Here is a 20,847-nt window from a genome sequence, read left to right as displayed (position 1 = left end):
ATCAGCCGGTGAAAGACACACACTGAAATACGTCATACATTGTATACATCACGCCTTTGCATTAACATGTTATAAACGAAGGAGAACTTTTGAGCAGACATATACACCGGATTCCGAAAGAAATGATCCCTTCCAAATCCCATACTCTGCGGCTCCTGTACACGGCTGAGGAGCGAACGCGGCACCATCTGTAATAAGTGACCCGTATCACCCCGTGGTTCCAGACGGTGGAACTAATAAGCACATAAGTGGACCAGGCACGGTTTGATTTGAGCCCCAAAATGTTACTGAACATTTTAAATAGAACAGTAAACGTTGCTATAAATAAAATAATGGCAAATGTTCCGAAGCGAAGATGCAGCTGTGCATGTGGGGAAGGTATATTCCTGCGCACAGCACACTTCCTGTCAGGCTGACAGCAGAGAACAATAACTTGCACTTAGTCCTATAACTAATGTAAACATGCCGTCACACCTCTACTTCCCTTGTATGGAGTTACGGTAACTTGGGGAAACTTAATAACTATTCACCAGTCCGTCAAAATGACGGAACAACATAACAGTAAAATCAGCGCTGGCGGCAGTGCGTCACCTAGCAGAGCAACACTTGCATTGCTGCATTGGGCGCCATCTAGTGGCCACCGGCGCAAAAATTCCCCCCATACAGGTAAGGAGCAGAGTTTGGGGTCTATTTACTAAGCTTTGGATGGAGATAAAGTGCCAACCTGCTCCTAACTGCTATGCCAGAGGCTGTGTTTGAAAAATGTCAGTTAGGAGCCGATTGGCTGGTACTTTGGGGGACATTTACTAAGCAGTGATGAGAGCGGAGAAGTGATCCAGTGGAGAAGTTGCCCATGGCAACCAATCAGCACTGAAGTAACAGCTATAATTTGCATACAATAAAATTATACAGAGCTGCTGATTGGTCGATGGGGAAATATCTCCACTGGCTCACTTCTCCGCTCTTATCACTGCTTAGTAAATGTCCCCCTTTATCTCCATCCAAGGCTTAGTAAATATACCCCTTAGCCTTTTATTATATAGGATAATAAAGTTCTGTTAAAGTATGGAAACCTTTACTCGTATCTGTGAATGTATCTAGAGGTTATGTTACATAAGGTAACATAGGTGTATATGTAACATTCAGAATCATTTTGTATAAGCATTAAGTAGCGAGTATTACAGGCTCTGTGCATAATATGTATACTTGAGTTTGGCAGCTTCTTACCATGGTCTCGATGATAATTGTAAGGTTCCCCAGCCTGTCTGTGAGGGCCACATAGCTCCCACCTTTCTCTAAGTGACCGACTGTCCTGAGGTAGGACCAGCCCGGCTGTGTGAACTGAGTGGTATGAGCTGGAACGAGAGACAGAAAGAGGACTGAGGGACTCAGATCAGCATCATTAGGTCTTAGGGGTCATTCCGAGTTGATCGCTCGCTAGCAGTTTTTAGCAGCCGTGCAAACGCTATGCCGCCGCCCATTGGGAAGTGTTTTTTAGCTTAGCAGAAGTGCGAGCGCTTGTGCAGCCGAGCTCTGCAAAAACAGTTTGTGCAGTTTCTGAGTATTTCTGAACCTACTCAGCGCTTGCGATCACTTCAGCCTATTCCTGTCCGGATTTGACGTCATACACCCGCCCAGCCACGCCTGTGTTTTTGCAAACACTCCCTGAAAACGGTCAGTTGACACCCAGTGACGCCCCCTTCCTGTCAATCTTCTTGCGGCCGCCAGTGTGAAGGAAAACTTCGCTAGAACCTGAGCACAACCACAAAGAGCTTTGTACCCGTACGTCGCGCGTGCGCATTGCCATTTTTTCACCTGATCGCTGCGCTGCAAAAATCGGCAGTGAGCGATCAACTCGGAATGACCCCCTTAGAGAGGCCAATCCCAAGCATTTAATATGGTTTTTCAAGTGTCAGGACAACTATGTATACTCACACAAGTTGCTCACCACATGATGCCATATTTCGATGAACGTCAACCCCATATCGCTACTTATTGACTGCACCCTGTTCCCCTATTACTAAATAGGAATTATGGCATTGCTCCTTATGTAATGGTAGAAGAAACCGTACACACACAAAACACCTAACAAAATATTGAGAGCTTAAAAAAAAAACATAGGCAGGCAGATGTATTAACCTGGAGAAGGCATAAGGAAGTGATAAACCAGGGATAAGCGCAAAGTGATAAATGCACCAGCCAATCAGCTCCTATCAATTTGCATTGTGGAGCTGATTGGCTGGTGCGTTTATCACTGGTTTATCACTTCCTTGTGCCTTCTCCAGGTTAATACATCTGCCCCAGGGTTTGTCCACTATTGGATAACGCCCTATGTTATAAGCTGGCATCCCCACCACTCACAAGCGACGACACCCCCCCAGAACTCCTCCTGCTACCCCCATCCAGATCACACTGCAGCTAAAAGCACCCAATCTGCACTGTACTCGCCGGGGATGAAGGAGGGGAAGTGGGTTATAATAGGGTTCTTGTCCAAAAGAGGGCACTTTCTTCAATAACTGACCACGACCAATAACATTGAAGAGATTATCAGTTATAACAAAATTCATTTTTCTTGGTAACAGTATCCAGGACAGACGGGAAATTAAACATTACACGCTGTAAAACGCTGCCGCTCAGTGCCATGTTGACCCCACGGTTTACAGGTGAGCTGAGAGGTACCTGTGATCCATATAGGAGGTGACACCACGTAGTGACCGCTCCACGGTTCTTTGGCGGTCATCAGCCCTTCCAGGCCGAACGGCAGCTGTTCATAGTAACTGGCCACAAGATTCCATGAGATGGTTCTAGAGGATGATACCGGGAAACAGGCAGAAAGGAGAAGAATACTGTAAGTACAAGGTTCACGAGCTCTGGCCCTTATCTGGCACAGAGGGGCAGATGTATTAACCTAGAGAAGGGATAAAGAAGTGATAAAGCAGTGATATGTGCAAGGTGATAACGCACCAGCCAATCATTACGGATTTGAAAAAGGACAGTTAGGAGCTGATTGGCTGGTGCGTTTATCACCATGCACTTATCACTGATTTATCACTTCTTTATCCCTTCACCAGGTTAATACATCTGCTCCAGAATGCTTAATACCAATATTATCATTTATTGGGGCAGATGTATTAAGCCTGGAGAAGTGATAAACCAGTGATAAGTGCAAGGAGATAACGCACCAGCCAATCAGCTCCTAACTGTAAATTTACATATTGGAGCTGATTGGCTGGTGCGTTGTCATCTTCCACTTATTACTGCTTTATCACTTCTCCAGGCTTAATACATCTGCCTCACAGTCTGATATCACTAGGGTTATGGTGTGTGAGATAAAGTACCAGCCAATCAGCTTCTAACTGCCAGGTTACAGGCTGTGTTTGATAAATGACGGAAGCTGATTGGTTGGGACTTTATATCACTCCAAACATTGATCAATCTCCCCCTGTAAGATGGTAAAACAAAATGTAAATGAATTCACCATCTCTACTCAGTAATATAATTCAACCGGACCTCACCAAGGGGTAGAAGATAGGTCATTCCTAGCAAAACCAGATAAATACAAAAATACTGTATTATGTATTAAAATGAGGTACTGAAACTTTTAAGAAAGGAGAACATTTCAGCAGAAACGTTCCTCTTTTACGTTACCACCAAATACAGGAATGGTTACAGCAGCCGTTATAATGAAATACGAGGGGGCTGATGACAATCTGTAATTTTATCTCTGGCGGCTAGGACTGATCATATGTTTAATGCTTCCAGTATAGAAGTGTTCCGCATTCACAGGGCTTCTTGCTGTATGTACTAAAGCCACCCTGTAAGGAAAAGATCCTCTAAGCTAGATTGTAAGCTCTTGCGGCAAACTCATTAACAGGGCTCACTACACAACTGTCCCAATGTGGACACAGAGCACCAGGGGAGTGAAAGGGAGTCGCACACTGTATATAAAGAACTCACGACGTCATGTTGCCGTTGACATAATTCTGGTTTAGGAGCCGGGCCCAGCAGCCTCCCCCAACCTCATCGTTGTACGTGCTGTAATCCTCGGAGGCCCACAGCTTCTTGCCCGTGAACACTGCGTCCTGGACGGTGTACGTGCCGGGGTAGTGGGCTCTAGGTTAGAGAGGAGGGAGAATGTTAGGGGACGCCTGCGACCATCACGGACAGCTCAACACAAAAACACAAATATGTATACACATTGCTATGAACCAGTGAATATCCCATCTCTAGGAGCTACAAGTAATAAAGTGCCGTGGTCACCAGCAGTGGCAGCCATGTTCCAGGCAGCCCGTCCGTTTACCAGAGACAGAGCCACAGACACTAATGCCTAGTGAATGGAAGTGCTGCACTCTGCTTATTGTGTAATGTCCAGGTCACACAGACTCACACAAAATGGCTGCCTCGGCTGTGTGTAGGAGACACAATGGTAAAAATTTACAAACCGAAGGCGACGGCAAAATCGAAACAAAAGGGGATATCGCCAATTACAGACATGATTATCTAAAATGGCCGCAAGAATCTTTACTAATGACTGCAGTAATCTCATGCCCATATGTGGTAGTTCATATGCGGGCACACAAACACACACGTCACCCAGCATCCGAAATATCACACAGCCATTGTGTTACATCACTCATCTGCAAACGGCAGGAGCAGATGTGTGCTGTCACTGTGAGCGGGGAAATGACGCGCAGGAAGAGGCATTGATGTCACTGAGGATGGAGAAATGACATGCGGGAGCAGACGTGTGATGTCACTGAGGGCAGGAAGTGGCTTTGTTGTCACTGAGGGCGGGAAAGGACGCGCAGGAACAGGTGTGTGATGTCACTGAGGGCGGGGAAATGACGCGCAGGAACAGGTGTGTGATGTCACTGCAGGCAGGGTAATGACACGCAGGAATAGTTATGTGATGTCATGCTCGAGCAGGAACAGGTGTGTGATGTCACTGCAGGCAGGGTGATGACACGCAGGAATAGTTATGTGATGTCATGCTGTAAATAAGGCGCGCAGTGAGAGAACACAGACAAGCGTCCATAAAGGCCACAATTTCTCTAACTGAAGATGAATTATTTCCAGCTTTGTGATTCCTGGTGACTCCTCATAAATACCGGAGAATCTTCTGCTGGATTAAAGCAAAAACAAAACCTAGCGCACAAAGAACCTTATTCAGCTTCAGTCGCACAATCAAACGGCTGATTACCGGACGACAGCGCATGCGCTGCAATTCTTCTGCAATCGCATCTTGCCAGGATGTGATCGCAGATTGATTTAAAGGCAGCGGGCGCTCGTGGGCGTACACACGGCATTTGTGGGGAGTGGTTGAGGAAACGCAAGAATGTCATGCCCGTTTTTAAGGCGTGCATCCGACGCCAGCTGCAATTCTTGCAAATGAAACATGGCGACGGTGCGACTGCATTCTTATTATTCTGAGTAGTCCTGGGTCGGTGTATGTATCGCAGTTATGAGACTGCATACGCAATTTTGTGATTGCATCAGCCGCCCTCTTTTACATTTCTGGGCGGCTCTTCACATTTTTAGCAGAAGCAGGATTGAGAAAATTGCTATTTCTGTCTCAATAGCAATCCAAGTTGAATAAGGTCCAAAGTTCCATTACATGACAATAACATACATGGGAGACATGTATGTAGAAACACACTATTGCAAGTACTATTAAAGGACACTTATATAATAGGTGCACATTCAGTACCTTTGTTTACTATTTGGATGCAAACAGCCCTTCTCGGCGTGCCAGGTGCGTGAGACAATGCTAGCGTCGGCCGTCTATTTTGTGCCTTTTTTTTGCCAAAGATGCATCTTAGTCACAACACACTTGCATAAAAGGACACTTGTGTATTGTGTGCGACCGAGTCTCTGAGTCTGTACACAAAGTGCTACAATGTAGCAGACGCAGCTTTTTTCCATGACGAGTTCCGTTGTGCTCCGTATACAGACTCGGTCACACACAGATATACAAACGTCATACTGTATATCACATTACTCAGACAAGTCTCCTCGCGAGTCCTAGTCACATTGCGTTGCGACTAAGATGCATTTAAAAAAAAAATTTTTAAAAAGACGCCCAATGTTAGCAGAGCTACACAGGACCTGGCGGCTCACTCAGAGCAGGCATCTCCCGCAGCTGTATTTGTATTTTATTAAGTTGTGTCTTGTATATTATAGTCCTATAAACTAGATAGACATAATATAATATCCAGCACCAAATCTGAGGCTGACATTTGTTGATAGAGACTGAGTGCGGCTGTAGAACGGAGTCCCATACCCTATGATATCGATCACCCCGAGGAGCTCGGCGTCCTGCAGCATCCGGTGAGAGATCGGCTGCCAAAGGTTATCACTAGCAATAATTCGCACTCGCTCCAATCCACTCTTATCCAGGGTGTAACGCAATAACTTGTCAGGAAAGAGAGCGCAAAAGGAGAAGAGAAGAAAAAGTGCAGATCATGACATTTCCTTGTGTTCTCTACATTGGTGTTTTATATTTGCAGCATGGAAATACAAAGGGTAAATAAAGAATCGAGTAACAATTTTCATGCTGCAGGAATTGTCCTACTAGTTCCATAATGGTGTTACTAAGAGTTCCTGTTGCTAGCAGAACCATAGTTTATGTCTCAGTCCCATAATGACCCAATCTCCTTTAGCAAGACACCAACTTCGAGGGGAGGGTCCTAGTGGCCTAGATGGGTCTCATGTCTTTGTAGTGTGAGATGACATTACCAAAATGGCACAATACTGTCCACAGGCCCACCCGTCCTCTCTTTGTAACACCATCACAGAAATCATGTAACATCAGAATAATCACTGAAACTAGGAAAACATGACAAGATAAGCGTCTCCGTGTCGGAGCGAGGAATCTAGGTGTGATCACAGAGTGATTTATGAGTGACTGAAGAGGTAGAAGCAGAAATTTAGTGGCGTCTCGGAAATTGTGAGTGAATGAAAGACTGTAAATGCTGAAGCGCAAACTAGATACACAGAATACAAGCAGTAAGTGACAGATTACATTTAGCGCTACAAGATTGTAGTACAGGCAATGTAAGGGGAAAGCACAAGCACGTCAACAACTGACCTGGAGAGCTGACAATCTAATTTCATCAAAAGGCTTAAAAAGCGCATTCAACATTATCCTTCTTTAATGAACAGAATCACCCAAAATTTTGCAGGGCTATGATCAGGCACACTGACATGCGGGGGGACGCCCAGCACAGGGCTAGCCCGCCGCAGATGTCAGGCCCGCTCCCCCCCCCCCCCCCCCCCCCGTCCCCCCGCAGAAGTACAAAAGCTGCTTTCGCACTTCAGGAGTAACTCCCGGCCAGCGCAGCTTTTGCGTGCTGGCCGGGAGCTACTAGTCGCTGCCCGGGTCGCAGCGGCTGCGTGCGACATCATGCAAACACTGCGGCCCGCCCCCCGCACGGTCTGGCCACGCCTGCATTGGCCGGACCGGCCCACAAAACGGCGGCCAAACGCCGCAATGTCGCCCCCTCCCGCCTCTGCCTGTCAATCAGGCAGAGGCAATCGCTAGGCAATGACAGCCGTCGGCTGTCAGCCATGTGCCGGCACACCGCTGCGCCAATGCACGCGCACTTCTGACCTGATCGCTGCGATGAACGGCAGTGTGCGATCAGGTCAGAATGACCCCCAATGTCACAGAGACACAAGTGCCCGTCCTGTGATAAGGGGAAGACCGCTGTATGGAAACCTGAAGTCACTGGTAATATCTTGATGTCGCTATTCTGGATTTGGAAATAAATAAACTTCACTTGTTTTAGAAACGTAAAGTAACTTTGTGCGGACACTCACTACGTGTACAACAGGAGTCTCAGTGGAAGAAGGTGAATAATTGGAGAGTAACACTGGTCCCTTACACTCTATATACAGAAGCCAAGCAGTATACGCCTGTTATAGGTAGTGTCAGTATATAGGATAGAATGGGTCATACACCATCTTTCCCAAACACGTAATCTAGGCTGCAATCGGCAAATAAAGGGGATGACCCAACAAAAATTAGTAATCAATAATCAAATGATTTTATTAACTAAATTATTTGAATTTGCTTTCACTACGGCAGACAACAATGGTTAGAAGAATAATTAAACACAAATAATTTAAAAATTATTTAAAAACACGGCATCACAAGTTAGAAATTGAACTAACATAAAACATAAAAGAGAAATGAAATCCTCACATAGACCCGCTGTCACAGATCATATGATCTCATGACACAAGGGTACCGTACATTTCTACACAAGCGCCAATCGTTATAAATGCCTATTTATAAGGCACCAAGAACATACGTAGCACCGACATTACAAATGTGTACTCTTTTGCTAGAGAGACAGAGGAAGCCTCAATGGATTAACTCAGAGGGACAATAATAACGTAACGGTAATAGACAGGCGGAGGCCATTCAGTGCCCGGGATAACGATGTAAGGCGATAGATGGAGGTAGGTAATCGATATGGTCAGATTGTGATTTGCAGATAAAGAATACAGTATCAAATAAGGGGTTGGGTCTGATATGCCGGCGGAGAGAACACCGACCATGACATCCCGATGGTGAGAATCCCGAAAGGGGAAAGATAAGTATACCTACCTTTCCCCAGTGCCCCGCTAACCCTCCCTTCCTGCAGCCTAAGGCTAAGCCCCCCATAGCCTTACCCTAACCCTCGGTGCCTAAACCTAACCCCCTCCCTTCCCGCATCCTAAACATTACCCTCCCTTCCCCACAGCCTAACCCTAACCCTCCCCAGTGGTGCCTAAACCTAACCCCCTCCCTTCCCGTATCCTAAACATTACCCTCCCTTCCCCGCAGCCTAACCCTACCCAGTGGTGCTTAACCTAACCCCCTCCCTTCCCGTATCCTAAACATTACCCTCCCTTCCCCACAGCCTAACCCTAACCCTCCCCAGTGGTGCCTAAACCTAACCCCCTCCCTTCCGGTATCCTAAACATTACCCTCCCTTCCCCACAGCCTAACCCTAACCCTCCCCAGTGGTGCCTAAACCTAACCCCCTCCCTTCCCGTATCCTAAACATTACCCTCCCCTCCCCGCAGCCTAACCCTCCCCAGTGGTGCCTAAACCTAACCCCCTCCCTTCCCGTATCCTAAACATTACCCTCCCCTCCCCGCAGCCTAACCCTAACCCTTCCCAAAGGTGCCTAAACCTTACCCCCTCCCTTCCCGTATCCTAAACATTACCATCCCTTCCCCACAGCCTAACCCTAACCCTCCCCAGTGGTGCCTAAACCTAACCCCCTCCCTTCCTGTATACTAAACATTACCCTCCCCTCCCTGCAGCCTAACCCTCCCCAGTGGTGCTAAACCTAACCCCCTCCCTTCCCGTATCCTAAACATTACCCTCCCTTCCCCGCAGTCTAACCCTAACCCTTCCCAGTGGTGCCTAAACCTAACCCCCTCCCTTCCCGTATCCTAAACATTACCATCCCTTCCCCACAGCCTAACCCTAACCCTCCCCAGTGGTGCCTAACCTAACCCCCTCCCTTCCCGTATCCTAAACATTACCCTTCCCTCCCCGCAGCCTAACCCTCCCCAGTGGTGCCTAAACCTAACCCCCTCCCTTCCCGTATCCTAAACATTACCCTCCCTTCCCCGCAGCCTAACCCTAACCCTCCTCAGTGGTGCCTAAACCTAACCCCCTCCCTTCCTGTATACTAAACATTACCCTCCCCTCCCTGCAGCCTAACCCTCCCCAGTGGTGCTAAACCTAACCCCCTCCCTTCCCGTATCCTAAACATTACCCTCCCTTCCCCGCAGTCTAACCCTAACCCTTCCCAGTGGTGCCTAAACCTAACCCCCTCCCTTCCCGTATCCTAAACATTACCCTCCCTTCCCCACAGCCTAACCCTAACCCACCCCAGTGGTGCCTAACCTAACCCCCTCCCTTCCCGTATCCTAAACATTACCCTTCCCTCCCCGCAGCCTAACCCTCCCCAGTGGTGCCTAAACCTAACCCCCTCCCTTCCCGTATCCTAAACATTACCCTCCCTTCCCCGCAGCCTAACCCTAACCCTCCCCAGTGGTGCCTAACCTAACCCCCTCCCTTCCCGTATCCTAAACATTACCCTTCCCTCCCCGCAGCCTAACCTTAACCCTTCCCAGTGGTGCCTAAACCTAACCCCCTCCCTTCCCGTATCCTAAACATTACCCTCCCTTCCCCACAGCCTAACCCTAACCCTCCCCAGTGGTGCCTAACCTAACCCCCTCCCTTCCAGTATCCTAAACATTACCCTCCCTTCCCCACAGCCTAACCCTAACCCTCCCCAGTGGTGCCTAAACCTAACCCCCTCCCTTCCCGTATCCTAAACATTACCCTTCCCTCCCCGTGGCCTAACCCTCCCCAGTGGTGCCTAAACCTAACCCCCTCCCTTCCCGTATCCTAAACATTACCCTCCCTTCCCCCGCTGCCTAACCCTAACCCTCCCCAGTGGTGCTAAACCTAACCCCCTCCCTTCCCGTATCCTAAACATTACCCTTCCCCTCCTCGCTGCCTAACCCTAACCCTCCCTGGGGGTACCTAGACCGTTGGGATTCTGGCGCCAGGATTCTGATCTTAGTCGGGTTGCAGGCACAGCGTCAGGATTCTGGCATCAGTATTTCAACTGCCGGGATCCTGATTCAACTAAACAGGGTCTTGATGAAATATCAGTACTTCCACTAGGAAACACGGCTCACAGGGAGACTGAAATAAAGGCAGTTTTGTCTATGTTCTGCACGCTACATGACTGCAGGACGACACATCCTATGTATATCCAAGACGGTAATCATTGCTGCAGCAGGACTCCACCACTCGGGAGTAACATTGCAGAACAGACTGGATGCATACAGGTTGCCCGCTGCAGCCCCACACAGACAAGGATGCTAGGTGACACAGCGGGAGGTGCAGATCAGACTGGAATCACCCGGCCCATCGAATGCACTTACCCTATGACCTGCACAGCATCATTAAGATAGGGATCAACTATCATGTCGTGCGCAACGTCCCAGTTTCCATCTGCAGCGATGATGCCAACGTTCCGCAGCCCCAGCCTGTCCAGTGTGTGCCGGAGAACCTCAAGAACACAGAGTTCACATGTCAGCTGTTACCACTCCCGCAACTACCCAGGTCTACCCCCAGCCTCATGCCTCTACGGGGAGGGAGGGGGCAGACAGACGCAGCGCACTACACAGCTTGTGTCACGTTATACATGGTCAGCCATCCCTCATACACTGCGGTGCGAGCTGGTATTTTGTTGAAGCCAACTATTATCTGGCTGGATGCTAAGGGCTACCATTACGCGTTACTTTCTGATTGTAAGCTCTTCAGGCAGGGTAGTCTGCATGCAAATGTAGTTTAACAGAAAAGCCAATTAGCTTATATTATTAATGAAAACCACCTCACAGACAATAAAGCACAATCAGTGAATGCAGATGTGAAATCATGAACTCACGTGTAACACGCGTGTTATCAGACTCACCTTTATGTATTTGGCATCATAGGCTCTCTCATTCCATATCTGCCGTACAAAGATAACAAACATGATACACGAGACTCGGTAATGTCACACATACAGTGTAATAACGTCTCTTGTCCGGTTACAGACATGTGAAGGCGGAGCTCCTTTTTATAATGGATTTTCCTAGATTTACTAAACCGCAAAGGATTTATCTAGTGCAATTATATTCTTTATTATTTTCTCAAGCATACACCTGCTGGAGCGATCGCTCCTTCAACTACGTACATTATAATATAAAGCCCACCAGTCAACAATGCAGAATATACTGTACATGAGAGTGCAGCCTATCCTGTCACTAGGAGCCAGTGACATCACTGAGAATGCAGCCTATCCAGTCACTAGGAGCCAGTGACATCACTGAGAGTGCAGCCTATCCAGTCACTAGGAGCCAGTGACATTACAGAGTGCAGCCTATCCAGTTACTAGGAACCAGTGACATCACTGAGAGTGCAGCCTATCCAGTCACTAAGAGCCAGTGACATCACTAGGGGCGCAGCCTATCCGGTCACTAGGAACCAGTGACATCACTGAGAGTGCAGCCTATCCAGTCACTAGGAACCAGTGACATCACTGAGAGTGCAGCCTATCCAGTCACTGGGAACCAGTGGCATCCCACAGCTGCTGCTCTCAGAGGGACTTTCCAGTCCCTCTGCCTCCCTGTACTCTCCCCCAGTGTTTGTCGTGCTGCCAATCGCTGCTAATTGGTCAGCACGGCAGGACCCCCTACCCGGTGGCTACAGACTTTAGCAGCCATTGGGGAAATGTAATTTAGCCTCCCCGGTGTGTGTACCTAGTGGCTGTGCTGCTAGAAAATGAAAGATGCAATGTTACCGATGTTGACGAGCCATCGTTCCGTTGTTTGAAAAAAAATACTATTATTTTTTTTTTTTATTCTGGATAAGTTTAAATACATGATCTTCACCTAATTCTCCCAGGAAAAAAGCCAGAGCGTTTTTTGGAAAACAAAAATCGTCCGTTAAACTGTTAAAAGAGCTTACCCTTTTTGCAGTTTGTGAAAATTAGTCTGGTCACTAAGGATACATCTTCATATACATAACCTCAGTGTATCTAGCCCAGAATAAGTCTGTACTGATGGGGGCACAGACTTTCCCGCCAGTACATTAAGGCTGGCGCACATGTCATGACACACACAGGCTGAAACTTACCCCAACATAGTCTATGTCCAAATCATGGTACTGCTTGGCGCCAATGATCCAGGAGACGACATAGTAGGCAGTTACATCAGGATAGTAATAAGGCCAGTTGTAGCCGTCCCCAATCCAACCAGGGAATGCCCAGGGGAGACCTGTCATACAGAGACAGAATGTTACCGACATAGGAAAACCAGCCTGTCCAGCGCTGTCACTGGCTTCTCAGGAGAGACCTGTATACCAAGAACCTGTCATGTCCTGTACTAGCATTTCCCCAGCAACATCTCCTACAAGCTTAGTAAATATCAACAGACAGGTATTTATCCAGCACCGGATAAAGAGTAATGGTCACAAATCCAAATGATAACCAAATTAAGTTATACAAATTTATACTGGGTACAACATAACTTTGAATAAGATTTTCCTTTTAAAATAATGGGGTACAGAGACTAGAATAACAATTATGAATTAGTCCACCCCTAATCAATAACGTGAAAATCATCACGTGGTGATATAATAGAGAATTACATTAAGTACCAAATGAGAGATTATTAATATAATTATTGCACACGTCTGTAGGAGAAAGAGCAGCCTTCCCGTTACCCTTCACACTATCTGTGCATAAATAGAATTAGGAATTCAGTGACAGTTGTGATCAGTAAAACTTTAACAAATCAAATATCACACTGATTCCATCTCCGCTATGATCACAAATCCTTGTGTGGGTGTGATTCATTCTGTCCATACACATGCAGCTACATATCCACTTTGCATCTTTTGGTAAGTAGCAGACCCATGGTTACATAGCAGACAGAATACAACAAATCCCACAACACTTGTTGCAGAGAGGGAGACTAGCAACAGTCAGCTAGGTTGCACAGCGTAAGTGATCTTGTATCATTTACCACCTCCACCAGCAACATTGTTTATAGAATGTAATCTGCCTGACCAGCTGCAGAGTAAATAGTACTAAATGCTGTTCACTAACGCAACCTAATAAACCAATCCTCAAAATCCCTGTGTGCCTCAGGGGCAAACGCAGAATTTATAGAGGGGGGGTTCCAAAGACAATCCACAAGCTCCAACTCTGCGGAAAACTGGAGCAAGTGCAGGAGTCTGGGGGAGCGGTAGAAGAACCTAGAACAGACCTTGAATGTATATATGTGTATATATGTATATATATATATATATATATATATATATATATATATATATATATATATATATATATATATATATATATATATATATATATATATATATATATATATATATATATATATACTGGTCTGTTTATACATTGTATGAAATACAGCATTAATAATTAACACTATGGATAGTCTATAATATATGTTGTATAAAATGTAAATATAGATAACATATAAATAAGTTATTTAACATAAATAGAAATAACATAAATAAGTTAATTAACAAATATAAATAACAAATAAAAATAACAAATAAAATGAACATAAATAAAAATAACAAATAAAAATAACATAAGTAAAAATAACATAAGTGGTAAAGAAAAGGTTAAACATCCCATAACAAATATGCGTTATGGTAAGAACTTACCGTTGATAACAGTATAGCTCCTAAGTCCACAGGTTCCACAGGATAACATTGGGATATGGTGGAGCGACAGCGGATTTGTACCAAACGGTCAAAGCTTTTCGGCCTCCCAGCATGCAACGGGCCCGTCCATATATCCCACCTCCTGGCTCAGGCAAATTAGTTGTTTTCCAAAGCTCAAGGCAGGAGCATCATGTAGAGCCCTAATCAGGCGAGTAGAACACACATGGACACCCTTCCGTACAAGATGGAAGAGGTTAGTGAGTAAAAGGATCCTCAAATCAGGTGCGTCAGGGTGGGATCCCTGTGTACTTAGGAGAAATACTGTTATAAACGGTAAGTTCTTACCATAATGTATATTTCTCCTGCAGGGTCCACAGGGTTTTCACAGGATAACATTGGGATGTTGCAAAGCAATATATTGGTGGGGACGCTCCTGATTAGACAGGAGAATCCTTCGCACGAATTCAGCGTCCTGAGAGGCAAAGGTATCAAGGCATAATGTCTAATGAATGTGTAAATGGAGAACATGTGTCTACCTAACATATCTATTGTGCTGCCCATAATGGCCTACCTTACAAGTAGAATGAGCAGAGACGTTAGCCGGAAACAGGGAGATCAGCTTGAGAACATGCTACTGAAATTTTCATCCGAAGCCACTTCACCAGTGTCTGCTTATCCGCAGGCCATCCTCTCTTGTGAAATTCATAGAGAATGAAGACAGTATCTGTCTTTCTGATGGCACTGGTATGATCCACGTAAATCCTTAAGGCACGGACTACGTCCAACGCTGCATCTCCCGCAACAAAGTCCGGCCCCTAGAAGACCGAGGCTACATTTTCTTCATTAAGATGGAATTTAGAAACCACCTTAGGAAGATACCCAGATTTGGGCCCTCATTCCGAGTTGTTCGCTCGTTAGCTGCTTTTAGCAGCATTGCACACGCTAAGCCGCCGCCCTCTGGGAGTGAATCTTAGCTTAGCAGAATAGCGAACGAAAGATTCGCAAAATAGCGAATAGAAATTTCTTAGCAGTTTCTGAGTAGCTCCAGACCTACTCACAAATAGCGATCAGTTCAGGCCGTTTCGTTCCTGGTTTGACGTCACACACACGCTCAGCGTCCGGCCAACCACTCCCCCGTTTCTCCAGACACTCCCGCGTTTTTGCCTGACACGCCTGCGTTTTTCCGCACACTCCCAGAAAACGGCCAGTTTCCGCCCAGAAACACCCACTTCCTGTCAATCACACTACGATCACTTCAACGATGAAAAATCTTCGTTCGGGCGTGAGTAAATCTACTAAGTTTTGAGCAAAAATACTTAGCACATGCGCACTACGTACCATGCGCATGCGCATTTTTGCCTTAATCGCTCCGTAGCGAAAATTGGCAACGAGCGAACAACTCGGAATGACCCCCTTGGTTCGAAGAACTGCTCTATCTGGATAAAAAAAAATTAGAAAATGGAGGATGGCATAACAATGCCCCTAAATCTGAAATTCTTCTAACTGAAGCAAAAAGTCAGTAGAAAGAGAACTTTAGCTGTCAACCATTTAAAATCCAATCTTTCAAGTGGTTCAAATGAGACCTCCTAAAGGGCCTTTAGGACTAACCTAAATCCCAAGACACTGTAGGAAAAACAAAAGGAGGTTGAATGTGTCGCATTCCTTGGGAAAAAGTGCGCACGTCCTGTAGGTTAACAATTTTCTTTTTGGAACCATACAGTCAATGCTGACATTTGTACTCTCAAGGAAGTCAGCCATTACCTTTATGCATTCTGGCCTGAAGGAATGCCACGACTCTGGAAACTCTGGAAAACCAAGGGTCCAATTTTTGATCTCTACACCATTGAATATAGGCCATATTTGGTGATAAATGCGAGCTGAGGAAATTTTCCTTGTTCTGAGCATAATTACCTGTTGTGAGAGTCCTCTTGTCTTCAGGATGGAGGTCTCAAGAGTCATTTCGTCAAAGACATTCCATCCAGATGTTTTTGATAACCAGGACCCTGAGACAGTAGATCTGGCCGTTGAAGGAGTAGGAATGGAGCATCCATCGACATCCTCTGCAGATCTGTGTATCAATGTCTTCTGGACCAAGCTGGAGCTATTAGTATCACAGCACCCTTACCTTGCCTTACCTTTCGTATCACCCTGTATCACAAGGCGATAGGTTGGAACACATGAACCAGATGAAAGGCAACATTTCTTCCTTGGTCCACTGCCCCTGGAAGCAACTCCTTTCTGACACTTAACCCCAGCCCCACAGGCTGGCATCCATTGTTAGAGTTGCCATCTGATATCTAAAGGAGCCTTCCTTTGACCAGGATAGGATGTCCAATAACTATCCAGCTATTGACCTCCTAACTTCCAAAGGAAGACCATAATCTGCACTTTTATTGTCTAATGAAAAACCTTTCTACTAGGAAATGATCAGATAATGCAGATGTATCTAATGGAAGTAAGTATACTCCCTCATGTCCATTGTCTACACCATCAAACGCATTACTGCGTAAATGGATACCATTTGACTGTGTAGCAACTCCTGAATCCTTAAGTGAATTTTGGATATTTTGTTCAGGAGGTAAATTACTCTCTGAATACCCAACTTCAACACAGCCCCCAAATAAGTCATTCAATGTGACGGAACCAGAACGACTTTGCCCAATTTCTGAGCCAACCAAATCTCTGTAACAAGCTCTATTACAGATGACAGTGAACAATTCCTGAGACTGTGCCAGGACTATTAAGTCGTCGAGGTATGTTTTTTTTTTTTTATATAAAATACTTATCTCCTGCTAACAGAGATAAGATGCCATTACTACCATAATTTTGGTGAATACTCTGGGAGCTGTGGTTAGACCAAATGGTAGGGCCTGAAATACAGGCTGGAGGATAGCAAACTAACATAGCGCTGATGGAACAGTGCTACAGGAACATGTGGATAGGCATCCTGAATATTCCGGAATACCCTAACCTCCTGCTCTATGACTGAAATAATGGAACGTAAAGTCTCCACATGACACCTGAGGTACCCAAAAGTACTTGTTTAGTGCTTTGATGTTGAGTATGGGCCAGAATGACCCATTTGGCTTCTGGACTAGAATTAAGTTTGAATCAAACCTTGTCCTCATTGTGCAGGAGGAACTGATTATCACTCCTGACTGAAGCACCTGAACTGCCTCTTGTAAAGCCCTCGTCTTCGTTTCCACTGAAGACGGGCTGGTACAATTTTAACTAGGGTTTTTCTGAAAACCCCTACAGCACTTGGTATTACCAACCAAGTACTAACCAGGACCAACACTGCTTAGCTTCCAAAATCAGATAAGATTGGGCATGTCCAGTATGGTGTGGCTGTAGATCATACCATGAGATACCGCTTTTTGCACCCAGACATCTGTAGTAGACTGCTGCCAGCTCTGTGCAAACTGAAGAAATCAGTCTCCCACACTGGGTCGCCCCACGTGGAGACCCTCACCATCAGGCTGATGGCTTATCTTCAGATTCGAAAACCAGTCCTCTGGTAGCCCAATACTTTTTAGTCCTGCCAGACTTGTTGGATTGGGACTGTTTGCCTTTTACTCTTTACTTTTGCTTTTCCTTGATTCCGACTGGACCGGAAAGCTGGAAACTAGGCTTGATCTGATTTCAAATACTGTTAATTCTTTACCAAAATAATATTTGCAGTACCAAGATAAGACTCCAGAACCTTCCTGGATTCGGAGTCATCTTACCTTGTACATAGCCAACCGCTCTGCGAGCTGCTGCTGCTGTCTGAGAGGCAATAGTACCTATATCCAGGTCCGTTTATCGCTGCCTGTTTGATATGCATTATGGAATTTAAGCTTTCTATATGCCATTGAAAAATCCCCTTTCAATGCATCAGCCCAGGCTTCCATTGCTTATCGCTATCTGAGCTAAAGCCAAGGCTGGTCTAATGATTGTCCCAGACAAAAAGAAAAAATGGTCTTTGGAGAACCATCCGTGACATCATTATTTTATGTTGAAAACAAAAATAATGTAGATTTTAGCACTATTCTAAGATCTGCGAATCTACTTTGGGGGCCACCCTTCTGTTTTTTAAACAGTCCCCAGCTGGACGAGGATAATTGGAATTCCAACTTCCTACTGGGCATAACCCAACATACATCAGCTGTTTTGGGACGTTTAAACACAGCCGCCTTAGTTTCTAACACAGGCTCTGCTGCTTCTGAGGATAGAATGGCTTACATAACACTAATTAGCTCAGGTATGTCCACTGAGCTAACCTCCCGAAGTACAATGAGTCCTCAGCTAAACATGTGTAGACTGTGAAGATGTTGTATCATGTCTATGTGATTTACTTACCACCGGCCTTTCAGCCTGCCTTTATTAAGAGGCTGCCATTCCCTAGGTGGATAACCTCAGAATGAAGATTGCATGTAAGAGTTAATAGGATAACCTATCGCTGGTATAGGGGCTGGCATTATCTGCTCCGCTACATTGGATAATGTCTGTGCAAAGTAGCCAATGAAGGTTCAACTAGAACCTGTGCGTGCTTCGGTTACTTAAGAGGCTTTGGACAACTAAACCATTTTGTACATTATCCCATTGAATCAGTCCTAATAGGTTAACCTAGCTCTGCAAGACAACATGAAATGAGTGTTGGTGCTGCTATGGAATATGTACTTTCCTCACCCTTGCCGCTCTTAGACATGATAAATAAATCACACACCTTTACAGTGTTATTACACAATTTGTCACTGTAATCACTTTAAAATTTGTTAAAGTGACATACAATCTGAGCCTACCCTGCTTTGCACCAGCATTGAGGATCAGAATACACAGGAAAAACTGACGGAATTTTATAGTAAAGTCAGCAATCACACTAGCAGTCAGTCACAGGTTATACATTAGCATAATAAGTAATATGAGCACATAATCAACTACAAATACATTTCAAGTATGTAGGAGAAACATATTACTGCATTACCTTATATAGGACTTTTAAACGTATTCCGTTGCACAGCAAAAGAAAACCACAGCAATAGTTAACAGACTCATATGCATCAGGCACTTTAACTATTCGTACTCAAAGAGACTTAGTGCTGTATTACCCAGCTCAGTAGAGTGTGATACAGGGAGACTCACCCCACTTCCAGGACCGATCAATACGTTTTCAAACGCCGAGTGGATCCAGGCGCTACTGGTGCACACAATCGCTCCGTGAACCTATAGTGAACACAGACGCCAAAGTGAACACTGACGCACCAGTCACACAGCAGCCTATACTGTGACTGGGTCCCCTTAGTACACAGCATCTCAGACGGAAGTGGGAAAACAGTACATGGTGGGAGACTCGGAGGAAACTGGTCATGAACCGGGGGGGAGGGGCGACCAGGGGAGCATCTGACTCCCCACTGCTGACATCAACCCTAGGGATCGCGGCCTCATACTACCCCTGGAGCCTATGATCCCTAAGGCCTAGCGCTGGTGCACTCTCGGTGGCAGCCGCGTCAGCGACTGTTTGGTAGTCTCCTCCCAAAACAGTGCGACCGTGTCCGCGTTCCCCCTCTAAGCGGAACCGATGTCTTACCTTCTCCCCATGCTCCGGCCACATCCTGGTAACGTCTGCTGGACCTGCTAGTATATCCGACACAGATGCCCGCCGAAACAGCACTGTACTCGTGGGTAAGCATTGTCGCGACCCGGCGGGGAGTTGTTGGAGCGACTCTTTCTAAGGTACATATAAGATGCTTTTTAGAAAGATCACTCTGAAAAAATAGTAAGACTATAAAAATAAAATAAGAAAGCTTATGGCTGCTAAAAAACAGCAGCCCTCTGACCATGGTCCGGCTCCTGCCACACCAAACAAAAAGCTGATCTGCCTGAGCCAAGAGGTGGGATATATGGACGGGCCCGTTGCACGCTGGGAGGCCGAAAAGCTTTGACCATTTGGTGCAAATCCGCTGTCACTCCACCATATCCCAATGTTATCCTGTGGATTCCTTGTGGACCCTGCAGGAGAAAAATAAATGCACAAACGTAATAGAACTAATAGGTGACAAAACTGTACTTTCTAAGCACACATTCTCCCACCACATGGTAAGGCTCCTGTCGATTCTTCCTGGCAGCTACTCTTTGGTCTACTGATTGAGGACTCAGTGGCTTCATCTACCAGGTTTGCCACGTGTGTGGGTCTACCACCAGGTACGTGCAGTATCTACATTCTGTCCCTTACATCGCATGTTGCGGCGGCAGCTCTAGTAATCATATTATATACTGATGCTGTTGTGGTCATAATTTGAGCACCTGGCCAAGTGGAGGGTGGCTTCCGGGCAACGACCGGAAGCTGCGAACAGTGTTCCTATATATTTGTGCGTAACGGCAGACAGAAATAATTACAGCATAGCAGAAACCTCAGAGTTATGAGAGAGTGGCCAGAGACACTGCTGGTGGGAGAAAAGGGACAATGTGCGGGTGCCGTATCCTTGTGTGCCAATAAAAATAGTCATCAATATGGGCAGGGAGGGCGTAGTATGGTATGCCGGCGGCTGGGCTCCCGACGGCCAGCATACCGGCGCTGGAATACTGACTGCCGGCATACCGACAGCTGG

General features: G+C 46.0%; 1 protein-coding gene across 3 annotated transcripts in view; it reads right to left on the bottom strand.

Moving 5' to 3' along the window:
* GALC (galactosylceramidase) overlaps positions 1-20,847 on the bottom strand; it is a 51,945-nt gene that overhangs the window by 9,259 nt on the left and 21,839 nt on the right. For 2 of the 3 annotated variants that reach the window (XM_063948201.1, XM_063948203.1), the window contains 6 exons: positions 12,698-12,837; positions 11,493-11,531; positions 6,281-6,411; positions 3,958-4,113; positions 2,680-2,804; positions 1,228-1,355 (listed from right to left, as the gene is read on the bottom strand). In XM_063948201.1, the coding sequence (XP_063804271.1) occupies positions 1,228-1,355; positions 2,680-2,804; positions 3,958-4,113; positions 6,281-6,411; positions 11,493-11,531; positions 12,698-12,837 (719 nt within the window). Of the gene's footprint in view, positions 1-1,227; positions 1,356-2,679; positions 2,805-3,957; positions 4,114-6,280; positions 6,412-10,959; positions 11,088-11,492; positions 11,532-12,697; positions 12,838-20,847 lie in introns of all 3 variants that reach the window. The other variant, XM_063948202.1, reaches the window with a different exon arrangement.

The sequence above is a fragment of the Pseudophryne corroboree genome, chromosome 12 (genome assembly GCF_028390025.1).
Source record: "Pseudophryne corroboree isolate aPseCor3 chromosome 12, aPseCor3.hap2, whole genome shotgun sequence".
Taxonomy (NCBI): domain Eukaryota; kingdom Metazoa; phylum Chordata; class Amphibia; order Anura; family Myobatrachidae; genus Pseudophryne; species Pseudophryne corroboree.
The sequence above is the reverse complement of the archived record's forward strand: the minus strand, read 5'-3'. Positions and strand labels throughout refer to the sequence as shown.